We start from the raw sequence: 12,590 nt of genomic DNA on the forward strand, positions 1-12,590 counted from the left end.
AACAGCGGACACAAGAAAGCAAATTGTACGATAGAACGGGAACGGGAATTCTAGTGGACACTAATCCATAGGCTTATTTTATGCATCGGTGCGTTTGTTTTATAGCCAAAAGATGAAGTTCATCCCAATTGAGGAAATCTAGCCTGTCCACGTGAAGTTATTTGCGACACACTTGAAAGTTCAAAGCGCTGTATCGGAGTCGGATCCGAGTGCTGGAGAGGCAGAAAGAGTAGAGAGTTCAAGATGACTAGCCACCCAAGCTGTCACCGAAACTCTGTATCGTGGCGCTACGATATCTTGATGTCCAACACCACTCCAAGTCCAATCAAATTTCAACGGGCCAAGACTGAAGAGAGCCAGTCGCAAGTTTTCTGGGCGAGGTTGCATAAGTTCCCCGCATCGATGACATTCGCCTTGCATGTGAAGTGGGTGGGTGGGTGGGCTACCTGAGGCTCGAATGGAGGCCGCCGTTGGCGCTCTAGAACAGAACATGGGAGCTTGGGCCACCTAAGATACCGTACAGCAGTACCTAACAGCAGCAGCAGCAGCAGCAGCAGCCAGCTCCGGCCCACTGCACATCATCCCAGGCCAGGAAGGTGCGTCCAGTGTCTGTCCCAGATCTGGCATGACGCCTTCCCACACCCTGAGCGCGGCGTTTCCACCTCCAGCCTCCTTCGTCCTTCATCCCACCTGCAGAACTTCCCTTCTGTCGGCTGACAACTTTGCTCCGTTGCCTTTATTCGCCTTTAGCCATTTCTCGTCAGCTTCCTCCGTGACCCGTTCGTTTTCCCCGCTGATCGACTGCTATCGTTGTTTCGCAAGGGTTTCCCAGGCCCATCCATTGCTTGCGCCTATATGCCCTGTAACACTACCTAGTCGCAATTATCTATCGCTTTGCCTTATCTGAGCTTCCGAGGGTTCGTTCACGCAACCCCTCTACCGAGCAGGCTCCGGCCATCTCCGCAGCCTTTCCTCCGAGGCCAAAGCTGGAAGACTCGGAGCTTCGTAGCCTCTTCGCATCGTCTGGCAGGACTCGAGACCGTATCAGCTACATTGCGAAGCTTTCAGCGACGCGGTCAGGAGTATTCCATCGGGCAATCCCAGCAACATTCGGTAGCAATGGCTGCCAAGAACCCATTCGGGTTCACGACAGGTCCGGTCACCTTCTGGCTGATTGTCGTCTACGCGGCCTTCCTCGTTCCCCTTGTCTGGATTCACGAATCCGTGCCGTCTGTTCCTAGCCACAATCCTTACACTGGCGTCAATGTAACCGAGGCATGGCAGGACTTGACGCACATCACCAAGAACTACCACCCGTACAACAGCCGTGCCAACGATGAGGTGGGCGCATACCTCTTGACCCGGATCGATGAGATCTTGCAACGCAATGGAGTCGATTATTCCAAGGAAAAGCATGCAGGTGGCGTTGTCTGGCCTCAGGACGCCCAGTGAGTAAATTCCGTGTATTCGTTCTTGTGCCGAGAAAACGTGCTGACTAGAGGTTGCTGCAGTGGCACACCAGCACTTCCACGCGAAGATGCCGTTGAGCGTGCTTCGACTGGCCCCCTCGTAACGGTCTTCGACGACATAATCTCAAACGTGACCTATGCTGGCACCTCTGGCCCACTCGGTCAACCTGGTACTTCGGCCCATGCAACCTACTTTGAGGGCACAAACAAGCTTGTATACATCCGCGGCACAGAAGACGAAGATGGTGAATGGTGGAAGGGCAAGCGTGGCAACATTGGCCAGGGCGGCGTTCTCGTCAATGCTCATTACGACTCGTAAGTGGTATCTTTGCTGTGCCAGGCCTTCATGCTGACAGACGAACAGAGTCTCCACCGGCTATGGAGCCACTGACGACGGCATGGGTTGTGTAAGCGTTCTTCAAATGCTCAACTACTTCACTTCTCCTGGCCAGCAGCCCAAGCGTGGAATCGTACTATTGCTCAACAACGGCGAAGAGGATGGCCTGTACGGAGCCAGAGCCTACCACTACAGCCCTCTCTACTACTTCACAACCTCATTCGTGAATCTCGAGGGTGCCGGCGCGGGAGGGCGAGCCATCCTCTTCAGAACCACTGACTTGGAGGTATCCAAGGCTTACGCCAACGCTCCTCATCCCTTTGGATCCGTTGTTGCTGCAGACGGCTTCAAGCTTCGAGCGATTAAGAGCGAAACGGATTACAAGGTGTGGGTCGAGAACTTTGGCCAGCGCGGCCTCGATATCGCATTCTACCGACCTAGAGCGCGGTACCACACTAACCAAGACGATACCCGACATGCCTCGCAAGAGAGCCTTTGGCACATGCTTTCCAACGGCTTGGCTGCTGTTGATTCGCTTCAGCAGACTTCGGGCTCCTTCACCGGTAAGCGCAATGACGGAGACAAGAAGAAGGTTTCAAGCGGTTCCGGAACAGAGGGCGTTTGGTTCGACATGTTTGGCAAGGGATTCGCCACTCTTGAGCTTCGTGGCCTCTTCGCGTGGACATTGACCCTGCTCATTGTGTCTCCCCTGATTTTGGTCCTCGTCACCTACATCCTGTCGAGGCAGGACAAGTACTACTTCTTCTCGAGGAAGGTCAAGATAGACATTGACGACGAATCGGTCCCTCTTGGCGGTTGGAAGGGTTTTTTCCGTTTCCCCTTGGCCCTTATTTTCTCGGGCGCGATCACCGTCCTTTCTGCCCTCCTGGTTCGAAGACTGAACCCTGAGATTGTTTCCAGCAGTCCTTATGCAGTGTAAGTCAAGTCAACTCCATTGTACGTTTCCAAGCTGATGCTTTACACTAACAGCTGGGCAATGACTTTGTCTGTGTTCTTTCTCGTATTCTGGACAATCTCGCGCGGCGCCAACGCCGTCAGGCCGAGCGCTCTTCAACGCGGTTATGCCCACATTTGGCTCTTCATCTTGAGCTGGGCTATCCTCGTTGCTGTTACGACCGCCGCCGACCGATTCCAGATTGCTTCGGGATATCTCTTTGCGTTCTTCCATTCCGCCGTCTTTGTTGCGACGCTCATCACTCTCTGCGACCTTTTCGCGCTCCCGAGCAAGCGAGCCTACGCAGAGACGGCTCACGACGATCAGCAGTCTAGGGATAACATATCCGAGGTTCCCAATTCTGATGCTTTGATTTCTCCGAGTCCGCACGAGGAGGGCACCACTGAAGAGCCCACGGAAACAACGCCGCTTAGGAGTGGCGACAATGGCAGTGGAAATAATGGCACAATACGCACGACATTCGCAACAACCTACCGACGCTCGCTCTCTGCCATCATGTCCAACCCAGATGACGACGACGAGGAGACTAAGGAAACAAGAGAGAAGCAACCCTATGAGAAAGAACAACCGTGGTCAGCGAAGCTCCCATCTTGGACCTGGTTCTTCCAACTCCTTCTGCTCGCTCCGATCACCATCATCGTCTTCCTCCAAGTGGCTCTGTTCATCACCTCGGCCATGCAGTCCATTGGCGCCGATGGTGTGGACCCTTTGCTTCTCTATACCGCGATTGCCGTCTTCAGTATCATGATTTCTTTGCCTCTTACTCCATTCATCCACAGGACGAGCTCCTACGTGCCGTTGGCCCTGTTATTCATTTTCCTCGTCAGTCTCATCTACAACCTTGCCGCCTTCCCGTTCTCCGCGAACAACCGCTACAAGGTCAAGTTCATTCAGCACTTGGACCTGGATAATGGAAACTCTTCAGTTTCGATTCTCGGCCTGCAAAAGTACGCCCGCAAAATGATCAACGAGTTGCCATCTGCGGCAGGCCGGGAAGTTATTTGCACTCCATCAGCTGGCTTGCTATCTGATTGTCGATTTGATGGATCTGCAGTGTTGCCCAGACTGCCTGAGCTTAAGAGCACCTCGTCTTCCGGACTCGTGTCTTCCAAGGATCCATACGCACATCTCGTGACTGTTAACATCACTTACTCGAACTCGACCAATGAGTATGAGCTTTGCATTGATGCCCCAGAGTCAAAGCAGTGCGTTCTCAATTTCGACGACGCTGTGACGTTTGACGTTCGGGAGGGCGCCGGTATCGACTCCCTCTTCAGCACACCTACTGAAGGGGGCATTAACGGCATCACGCTTTGGCGGAGGGACTCGTCTATCCCATGGACGATTGACGTCAAACCAGCTGCCAAGCCCTCGGCGGCTAAGCCCGCGGAGTCAGTTCACAAGGAGACTCCCAAGGAGCACGAGGAACTTCGGATTCGCCGGGTTCGAAAGTCTACAGGATTCAGCGGAACGATCTCGTGCTCTTGGAGTGATGCCAACGTTCGCGGGACAATCCCTGCCTTGGACGAAGCTTTACAATATGCCCCTGACTGGATCGCCGTCACAAAGCAAGACGTAGGCCTGGTCAAGGCATACAAGCGCTTCAAGGCCTAAGCAGATATTGAAACTCATTTCACTGTCAACTTGGTGAAGTTTAATTTCACTTTGTTTCGTGGGGTTGTAGGGGAGGACGCGCGGGTTCATGGCTAGAGCGATACATGAGAGGCCATGAACCGATGGAAAGCTGGAATAGTGCTTTTCTTCATGGCGGTCGGCAACTGGAATTTTGTTCATTGGATGGCGTTTCGAGAGGCATCTTTCACGTTAGCATGCGATCATGGGGGTACAGCATAATCACTGGTGGCTAGGCTGCGGACGGGTAACGAAAGCACGCGTAATAGGTATCAATTTGAAGTATCATTCAGGAAACGCCCCTGTCATTCAAGCATACGGGGTCGAATCGTTTTCGGCCATGTTGCGGAAGTTAGGTATGTGTGCGTATTCCTCGAGTATTGACTATGCCGGGTCTGCGGATTCAGGACCTGCGTCGAGTAGCTTGCCTTACATTCAGATTGAGGTCGACCTTCCTTCAACCAAGCCCTCTCGATCCTCATGGTCGAGCGGTATAACGCCCTGGTCCGTTAGTACAGAACTTGGTATGAAATCTCGAGAAGTCAACGGATGGAGGATTTCGTAGGGGCCCAGTTCGATTTACGGACTGGGTACCTGAGCTTTTGCTTTTTTGCCCCTTTTGATGCCTTCCATCCATCCCAAGAACTGCAAACGATTTAATGTAATAGGGTATCAATTGTTGGTCTCCCGCGCAAGTCTGCTGGCAAGAGTGCGCCTGGTATTAGGCTCTTCTTCTCGTTCCAATACCACTTTGGTATGAAGTAAATGAGACAGACTTCCATCACCGAGCCATCCAGACATTTCCCAGGCTTGCTTCTACTAAACTGCCAGCTTTTCCATCACTCCTGCATCCTCTCATCCTTGATACCACCACCAGCTCCTTCGGCCACCTCCTTGGCGTGATACCGCTCCAGCAGCTCCCTCATCTTGGCCCACAACTCGGCCTCCATGTCGCGCTCGACCTTGTTGTTGCGGCTATTGAGCCACCCGACGTCGAGGTTACCAATGGTGCCGACGCCGTTGGGCTCGAGGGAGGGTCGGGCGACGATTTTGGCGTCCTCGTTCATGACGGGTTGTCGGGTTTTGGGATCGGCGTCGTTGCGGAGCTTGATGATGGAGGCTTCTTCGAGGGCGAGGATTTGGCGCTTCATGTGGACGTCTACTGTGTGCAGGGTGGAGAGGAGAGCGTCCATTGAGGTTTTGAAGGTTTGGGTTTGGGAGGAGGAGGAGGAGGAGGATGGTTGGGGGGGAGGAGCGGATGGGTTTGAGGGGTCTGATGATGGGGAGGACTTTGGGGGTGCGCCGAGGGCGGAGAGGGCGGATGAGGTGTGGGACATTAGGGAGACTATTTGGGTGTCGATTTCGCAGAGTTGTTGGATTCGTTCTTGGAGGGTGAAGAGTTCGTTTGGGGCGTCTGTTGTCATTGCTGTGTCTGCCATTGTTGCGTTTGAGAGCTAATTTCAGATTTTATAGGGAGAACAGACGTGTGCGATTGATGAGTTTGAGGAGTTGGGAAGAGGACAATATTATGGGTGGATCGTGGTTCTTGATGAGTGTAAAGTAGTTCGTGAGATGAGAGGTTGAGGTGGTGAGTGAGATTCAGCGGGTGAGTGCTCGAGCTCACAGGTGAGCTCCAAGAGGTCGCGTCTGAGTTGAAAAAACGGTGGGTCCGACCACCGGGGAAGGTCGAAGCTCTCTTCCAATGACTGAGAGCGAAGAGGCATACACTATGCCGAGAAAGGCTTAGCGCCATCCTCTCCAGATATTTTCCGCCGCCAACCTTGACCTCACGTCCTTTCCTTTGCAGCCTTGCAGGGGATGAAGGAGCCTCATTTCATCGGGGCCGGACGCGACTTTCGACGACATCTCATCGAACTTTATCATCAAAAGTCGGAACTTCGCATCTGCAGCACTACCTGCTGATAGTCAACGTCTCCTCAGAGAAACACGCTCATTAGAAACCTGGAGATTACGGCCTCGGTTTCCGCCACGGATACCCGACCTTAGCTCGACGACTCACGATCACGTCTCACCCGCCCGGTTCACGACTAATGCGCCGAGAGACGTGAAAGGCGCATCGCCACATCGAAACCAGGAATTTTCATCTACACCAACTGCGCGCGTTCCAACACTGTCAAAATCGTTCTGTAAAAAATGTCGGGAACCCCGGCTCAACCAGGTGCTAGCACCACCCCGGGCGCACCAGCAGCGGCAGCAGCAGGCGCAGCAGGCACAGGCGCGTCGGGATCCTTTTCACAACAGCCTCAGCAGCAGCAGCAGCAGCAGCAACAACAAGCTGCGTCGACGGTACCGGCGACGGTGACGCCTATTCCTGCTCCTACTATCCCGACTAGCCAGACGCCGATCCCGCCCCCTGCGACGGCTACGCCTGCGCCTGCGCCGGCGCCGGCTACTGCGCCCATGTCGAATCAGAATCTGAATCAGATTGTAAGTTGGGATTCCAGTTGTCAGTTTGGTGTCTTTTCTGTGGTTCCCATGCGTCTATATGGGGAGGAAGGGTTGTTCGATCGTTCGGTTGCTGCGAGTGTGGTGACCGTGGCGGTCGACGGCTGGTGGTGATGGCAAGTGCTGTTGGAACCGTGAGAGATGAGATCGGCGGGTGAGGATCGTGTATTCCTTCGAGGGAGGGGGACAGAAGGACAGCAATTGCTTCTTCCATCTCCCGCAAGAATTGCAGAAACAAAACCCATCTCATGGGTAGTTGCCAGTTCACATTTCTTTGTGTGTTTGGTTCTGCTTGCCTTTTCCTCATCCATCACCTTTCACCATCATCGTTCAACTCATACACCTTCCAATGCGTCTTTATTATTCTTTCACGTCAAAATATCATCAACGTCCAGGAGTTTGAAGACAATGGCCAGTCACCTTCAAGAGAGAGTGTCCAAGGTTGAGATGGTAGGTCACTGCGGCGTGGCTTCTGGATTCTCGTGGAAGAGGACCGCCTCTCTACCAACACCCTCCTTGTCTCCCATTCCTTATGTTGAGCATGATTTCTCTATTTCTATCTCTTCATCCTCTCTCCTTCCTCCTCTACTTCCAGAAGATATAGAGACTGCGAAGACAGCGAAAGTACGATCGCGCAGACTTGCCTTTTCAACGCTTTCCCCGACATCGCTGACAGTTTCTAGGTCACAGACTATCTCCTGAAGCGAGGATACACTCGTACTGAAACCATCTTTCGCCAAGAGTCTTCGCACTTGGGTCCTGACGGCAGACCCATTCACAATAAGGTTGATGATTTGGGCCCTAAGAAGTACTTGAAGGCTTTCAACTTGCTCCGTGAGTGGGTCGAGAACAACCTCGACATCTACAAGGTAAGCCTCTAGTAGCCCATCTGATTCTGGCCTTTCATTATTTCTAACCTTCTACAGTTCGAGTTGAACAAGCTTCTCTGGCCTGTCTTCGTCTACTCCTGGCTCGAGCTCGTCACTCAGAACTACTCTGAGGAAGCCAAGATCATCCTCAACAACCTCAAGTCGTACTTTGAGAATGTCCACTCCGATGACCTGAAGACCTTCTCCACCATTACACTGGCTCTGCATGCCAAGGAAAACCCTACCACCAAGTTGTACAGAGAGAACAAGTACCGCGTTCCGCTCAACCAGCACATCAGTGGTAACCTCTTCCACTTCCTCGAGCGCGAGCGGGACAATGGCGGCGCCGTTATCCTGTACATTCTTTCGACCTTCTGCCAGTTGGATTCAACGGCCCGTGGCCCCATCGAGCCTTTCAGCTTCGAGGCGATTTACCGCCGATCTCAGAACCTCGACATTGACGAGGTGGATCTGCAAGAGGGTATCCCTGGAGTCTTCACCGGCATTTCAAACAGGGACCTCTTGGACAAGACGGTGCCCCTCAAGCTGGGTCCTCTGCCCATGGAAGAGGACCTCCGCGACGATGTCAGGGCCGAGCTCCAGGATGAGGATGCGCTCAACCCCCCGCCCGATGGCCGTGCTACTTTGGTAGACGAGTTCGATCGCAAGATCAAGCGTGAGGAGAGCGCCGACGGCCCCACAAGAGCTGACCTGCCTTTGCCTCCATCTCGCGCCAGAGACGTTGTCATGGAGATGCAGAAGGTCAGAGAGAACCGTGATCGCTTCAAGATTGACGGACGTACCGGTGGCGTCGGCGTTCCTGTGAGCGCGTGCATGTTCACTTTCCACAACACTTTAGGAAGGCAAGTAGTACGTTCTTATCCAGTGAATTTGACTAACAGTTTGATATAGTGTCTCATGCATGGACTTCTCCAAGGATCACGAAATGGTTGCTATTGGCACCACGGATTCCTACATCCGAGTGTGGCATCTTGAGGGCAAGCCTCTCAAGTCGAAGCGCAATGACGAGAAGGACTACAAGTTCAACAACCGCAAGCTTATCGGTCACTCAGCTCAAGTGTACTCAGTTTCCTTCTCCGATGCCATTGCCAAGCTCGAGCATGCGCCATTCGGCGAGGAGGGCAAGGGCGAGTCTCCTATCGAGACGAGCTCCAAGCTGCTGCTGTCTTGTTCTGCGGACGGCACCGTTCGAGTGTGGTCGCTGGATGTCTGGGCCTGCGTCTGCGTCTACAAGGGCCACGATGGTCCGGTGTTGAGAGCCGAGTGGGGTCCTTTCGGTCACTACTTCTTGACTGGCGGCTGGGACAAGACTGTTCGCGTCTGGATGCAGGATCACGCATCCGCGCAGCGCATTCTCGTCGGTCACGATTCCAGCATCTCGGCTGTGGCCTGGCACCCGAACGGAACATACGTGTTCTCGGCTTCCGACGAGACGGACAAGTCGGTCCGCATGTGGTCTGTCATCACCGGCCAGTGCGTGCGTGTCTTCACCGGTCACACGGACTACATCTCCACCATCGAGGTCGCGCCCAATGGCAGAATCTTGGCCACGGGTGATTGCAGTGGCAATATCTTCCTCTGGGACATCCAGAAGGGCCTCCGCATCAAGCGCTCCCGCGGCCACGGTAAAGGCGGTATTTGGTCCATGAGCTTCAGCGTCGAGTCCAACGTTCTCGTCTCTGGCGGCCAAGACGGCACTGTCCGTGTGTGGGATGTCGAGCTCCCTGCCGAGGGCCACAAGGCGGCTCAGCAGCAGCAAGGAGCGGCGCCTGCTCAAGAGGGAGGCGACACCATCGTTGCGGCCAGCGGACAGACGGATCGCCCGACTGCTAGCGGTCAGGGAGCGACTGGCAGTGGATCTAGTGCTCCCAGTGGCGGAAAGAAGAAGGGCAAGGAGGTTATGATTACGCCCGACCAGATCAGCGCATTCCCGACCAAGAAGACGCCCGTCATGAAGGTACAGTTCACCCGCATGAACCTAATTGTGTCTGGTGGCTGCTATGATCCCGACCGTTAAGCGCAACATGCATCTCTTCTCACTGCGGAACGGGATTTTCTAGAGGGAAAGAATCAGACTGTCTTCATCTTGAGTTTGGCGTTGGGGTCACGGTAGTCGACAAAATGTGACTTGGGCGAGGTAATCCTGGTCTGGGACAGCAAAATCGCCTGGTTACTGGTTTGTGTAAATCATCAATGTAGTAGATACCTTTAGTCAATTGGGAAGGCTGTAAAGCCAATTTGCCCGTGGTTTAAGTAAAATGCATGTGAACGCTTCCCTTTGAATTGTATCTTTGTTCGTGGCATGTCTCGGTAAGGTACTTCGTACATTAGCACCGCCATTGCCCGGCGTCAGTCGAGACAGGAACAGTGACGTTAACCGCAACCGCTAGGTACCTCGAGTGCGGCGCTCCTGGGGCAGGCCGGGTAGGTACCTACAGGCTACAGGGGCCTCGATGGGCTCTGGGGTCCCAATCGAGGTCGAGTGGCTGAAGCTTCCAACGGGCCTCAGCGAATCAGGTAGTGCGGAGCAGCTGTGCACCTTTCGCATTGAGCCTCCGTCAGTCAGACACAACCAGAACCGGCCGTGCCTTGGATGTACCTCACCTCACTGTGCTGCCTTGCCTTTTGCCAGACCACATCCCACCTCACCTCAATTCACCACCCCAACCATCGCCCGCTTTCCGTGGTACTCTACAGGCCCGTCATCTAACCCGATTTCATTCTAACGAGATTACCATAGCCACTGGCGCATCGAGCAAACGAAAGGATGGATCCCCTCGAAGAGTCGCCATGGGGCGATTCGCAACCCACCTCCGAGCCCTCGACCCAACAGCAGCCCTCCCAAAGCGAAGAGTCGACGTCGTCGCAGCCCGCGGCCAAGTCAGACGCACCCAGCACGGCATCCGCACCTCGCCCTTCACGCTCCGGACCTGTTCGTCGCCTCGTTTCCGCCCAACCTACCCGCCTCGAAGCCGTCGACGATCCCCTCGGTCCTCTGGGTCCTCTGGGCGCTCCCGCCGCCGCAGACAATGGCGCCGAAGCCGGCCAGGATGCTCCGCCCGTGCCGCCGCAGAAGGAGCAGATGGTGATCCGCACCTCGATGCCGCCCCAGCAGGGCCGCCGCGCCGGACCTTCCGACCCTCATCACATCGACGAGGACGATTACGACCGTCCGTCTGGCCCGAGGCAGCCGCCGCCCGTTCAGGCTGCGCATCCTAGCCCGGTGCGGACGCATACTCAGCCTAGCGTCAGCGTCGAGCAGGCTAGCAAGCCGAGCTTCCAGATCACGGTGGGCGATCCGCACAAGGTTGGAGACTTGACCAGCTCGCATATCGTCTACTCTGTCAGGACCAAGGTAAGATGAAGCTCTTCCATTGGTGAAGCGGGGATTGGGGGAGAGGAGCCCGCGCTGATCATGATGGAATCGACAGACCTCCTCAAAGGCATACAAGCAGCCCGAGTTCGAGGTGAAGCGCAGATACCGTGACTTCCTTTGGCTGTACAATACGCTGCACGGAAACAACCCCGGTGTTGTTGTGCCGCCGCCGCCGGATAAGCAGGCTGTCGGTCGCTTCGAGAGTAACTTTGTTGAAGGACGTCGCGCCGCTTTGGAGAAGATGGTGAACAAGACTGCTGCGCACCCTACCCTACAGCACGATGCCGACCTGAAGCTGTTCCTCGAGAGCGAATCATTCAACGTCGACGTCAAGCACAAGGAGCGGAGGGAGCCGATTCCTGGAGAAAGCAAGGGTGTCCTCGGCAGTCTGGGTATTAACGTCGGTGGCAGCAGCAAGTTTGTCGAGCAAGATGACGTGAGTGTGCGCTGGGATTACCAGGAGGACTGTATACTGACAGAGGACGACAGTGGTTCCATGACCGCAAGGTCTACCTCGATGCGCTCGAGAACCAGCTCAAGGCGTTGCTCAAGGCAATGGAGACAATGGTTGGCCAGCGCAAGATGATGGCCGAGGCCGCTGGAGACTTTTCGGCGTCTCTGCACGCTCTGTCTACGGTTGAGCTTTCGCCCTCGTTGTCGGGCCCGCTGGATGCGCTGTCCGAGCTGCAGCTGACGATCCGCGATGTCTACGACCGTCAGGCCCAGCAGGATGTTTTGACCTTTGGCATCATTATCGAGGAGTACATTCGCCTGATTGGGTCAGTTAAGCAGGCGTTCAGCCAGCGACAAAAGGCGTTCCACTCGTGGCACTCTGCCGAGTCAGAACTGCAGAAGAAGAAGGCTTCCCAGGACAAGCTCCTGCGGCAAGGCAAGAGCCAGCAGGACAGGCTGAACCAGGTTAGCGCGGAGGTCGGCGACGTGGAGAGAAAGGTGCACCAGGCTAGGCTCCTATTTGAGGATATGGGTCGGTTGATGAGGGCGGAGCTTGACCGCTTTGAGAGAGAAAAGGTGGAGGACTTCAAGAGCGGCGTTGAGACCTTCTTGGAGAGCGCGGTAGAGGCACAAAAAGAGGTAAGACAATCCGCGACATACATGAGGTGGGATTGAGGCTGACGCTTGACAGTTGATTGAGAAGTGGGAGACGTTCCTCATGCAGCTGGATGCCGAGGACGACGAGACGGTCTTTTACCGGCCGCCCGTCATCCAGCCCTCGGGCAAACCGCCCGGCAACACGGCCATTGACAGGGCTCGTGCCACCATCAACGACGACTCTGACTAGAAGCCCGAGGCACGGCGTCCGCTGATTCACTACATTATACCTACGCATCACAGCAGCGGTTTCTTCTTCGACCCCACGGCGCACTGGGACGAGTGACGAGTGAATCAAGTGTGGGCAATAAGTGCACATTGTGGAGCCTATCCT

The 12,590-nt window shown here is 54.9% G+C and overlaps 5 protein-coding genes across 5 annotated transcripts; 3 read left to right on the forward strand and 2 right to left on the reverse strand.

Moving 5' to 3' along the window:
- Positions 1-507: 507 nt before the first annotated feature.
- CABS01_01131 (uncharacterized protein) lies at positions 508-627 on the reverse strand (the record flags this gene model as incomplete). Its single annotated transcript, XM_060534511.1, has 1 exon — positions 508-627. The coding sequence occupies one exon, from the start codon at positions 625-627 to the stop codon at positions 508-510; it is 120 nt and encodes a 39-aa protein (XP_060401589.1).
- Positions 628-1,119: 492 nt separating this feature from the next.
- On the forward strand, positions 1,120-4,396 carry CABS01_01132 (peptidase family M28; the record flags this gene model as incomplete). Its single annotated transcript, XM_060534512.1, has 4 exons — positions 1,120-1,448; positions 1,512-1,784; positions 1,834-2,742; positions 2,797-4,396. The coding sequence occupies 4 exons, from the start codon at positions 1,120-1,122 to the stop codon at positions 4,394-4,396; spliced, it is 3,111 nt and encodes a 1,036-aa protein (XP_060401590.1).
- An 857-nt stretch (positions 4,397-5,253) lies between these two features.
- On the reverse strand, positions 5,254-5,853 carry CABS01_01133 (mediator complex protein; the record flags this gene model as incomplete). Its single annotated transcript, XM_060534513.1, has 1 exon — positions 5,254-5,853. One exon carries the CDS (start codon positions 5,851-5,853, stop codon positions 5,254-5,256), a length of 600 nt encoding a protein of 199 aa, XP_060401591.1.
- A 1,435-nt stretch (positions 5,854-7,288) lies between these two features.
- On the forward strand, positions 7,289-9,787 carry CABS01_01134 (WD domain-containing protein; the record flags this gene model as incomplete). Its single annotated transcript, XM_060534514.1, has 4 exons — positions 7,289-7,330; positions 7,564-7,749; positions 7,807-8,579; positions 8,662-9,787. The coding sequence occupies 4 exons, from the start codon at positions 7,289-7,291 to the stop codon at positions 9,785-9,787; spliced, it is 2,127 nt and encodes a 708-aa protein (XP_060401592.1).
- A 750-nt stretch (positions 9,788-10,537) lies between these two features.
- On the forward strand, positions 10,538-12,446 carry CABS01_01135 (uncharacterized protein; the record flags this gene model as incomplete). The annotated part of the gene is made up of 4 exons (XM_060534515.1): positions 10,538-11,125; positions 11,202-11,582; positions 11,636-12,238; positions 12,291-12,446. The coding sequence occupies 4 exons, from the start codon at positions 10,538-10,540 to the stop codon at positions 12,444-12,446; spliced, it is 1,728 nt and encodes a 575-aa protein (XP_060401593.1).
- Between the last annotated feature and the right edge of the window lie 144 nt (positions 12,447-12,590).

Source organism: Colletotrichum abscissum, assembly GCF_030869225.1.
Source record: "Colletotrichum abscissum strain IMI 504890 chromosome Unknown Scaffold_2.1, whole genome shotgun sequence".
Lineage (NCBI taxonomy): Eukaryota > Fungi > Ascomycota > Sordariomycetes > Glomerellales > Glomerellaceae > Colletotrichum > Colletotrichum abscissum.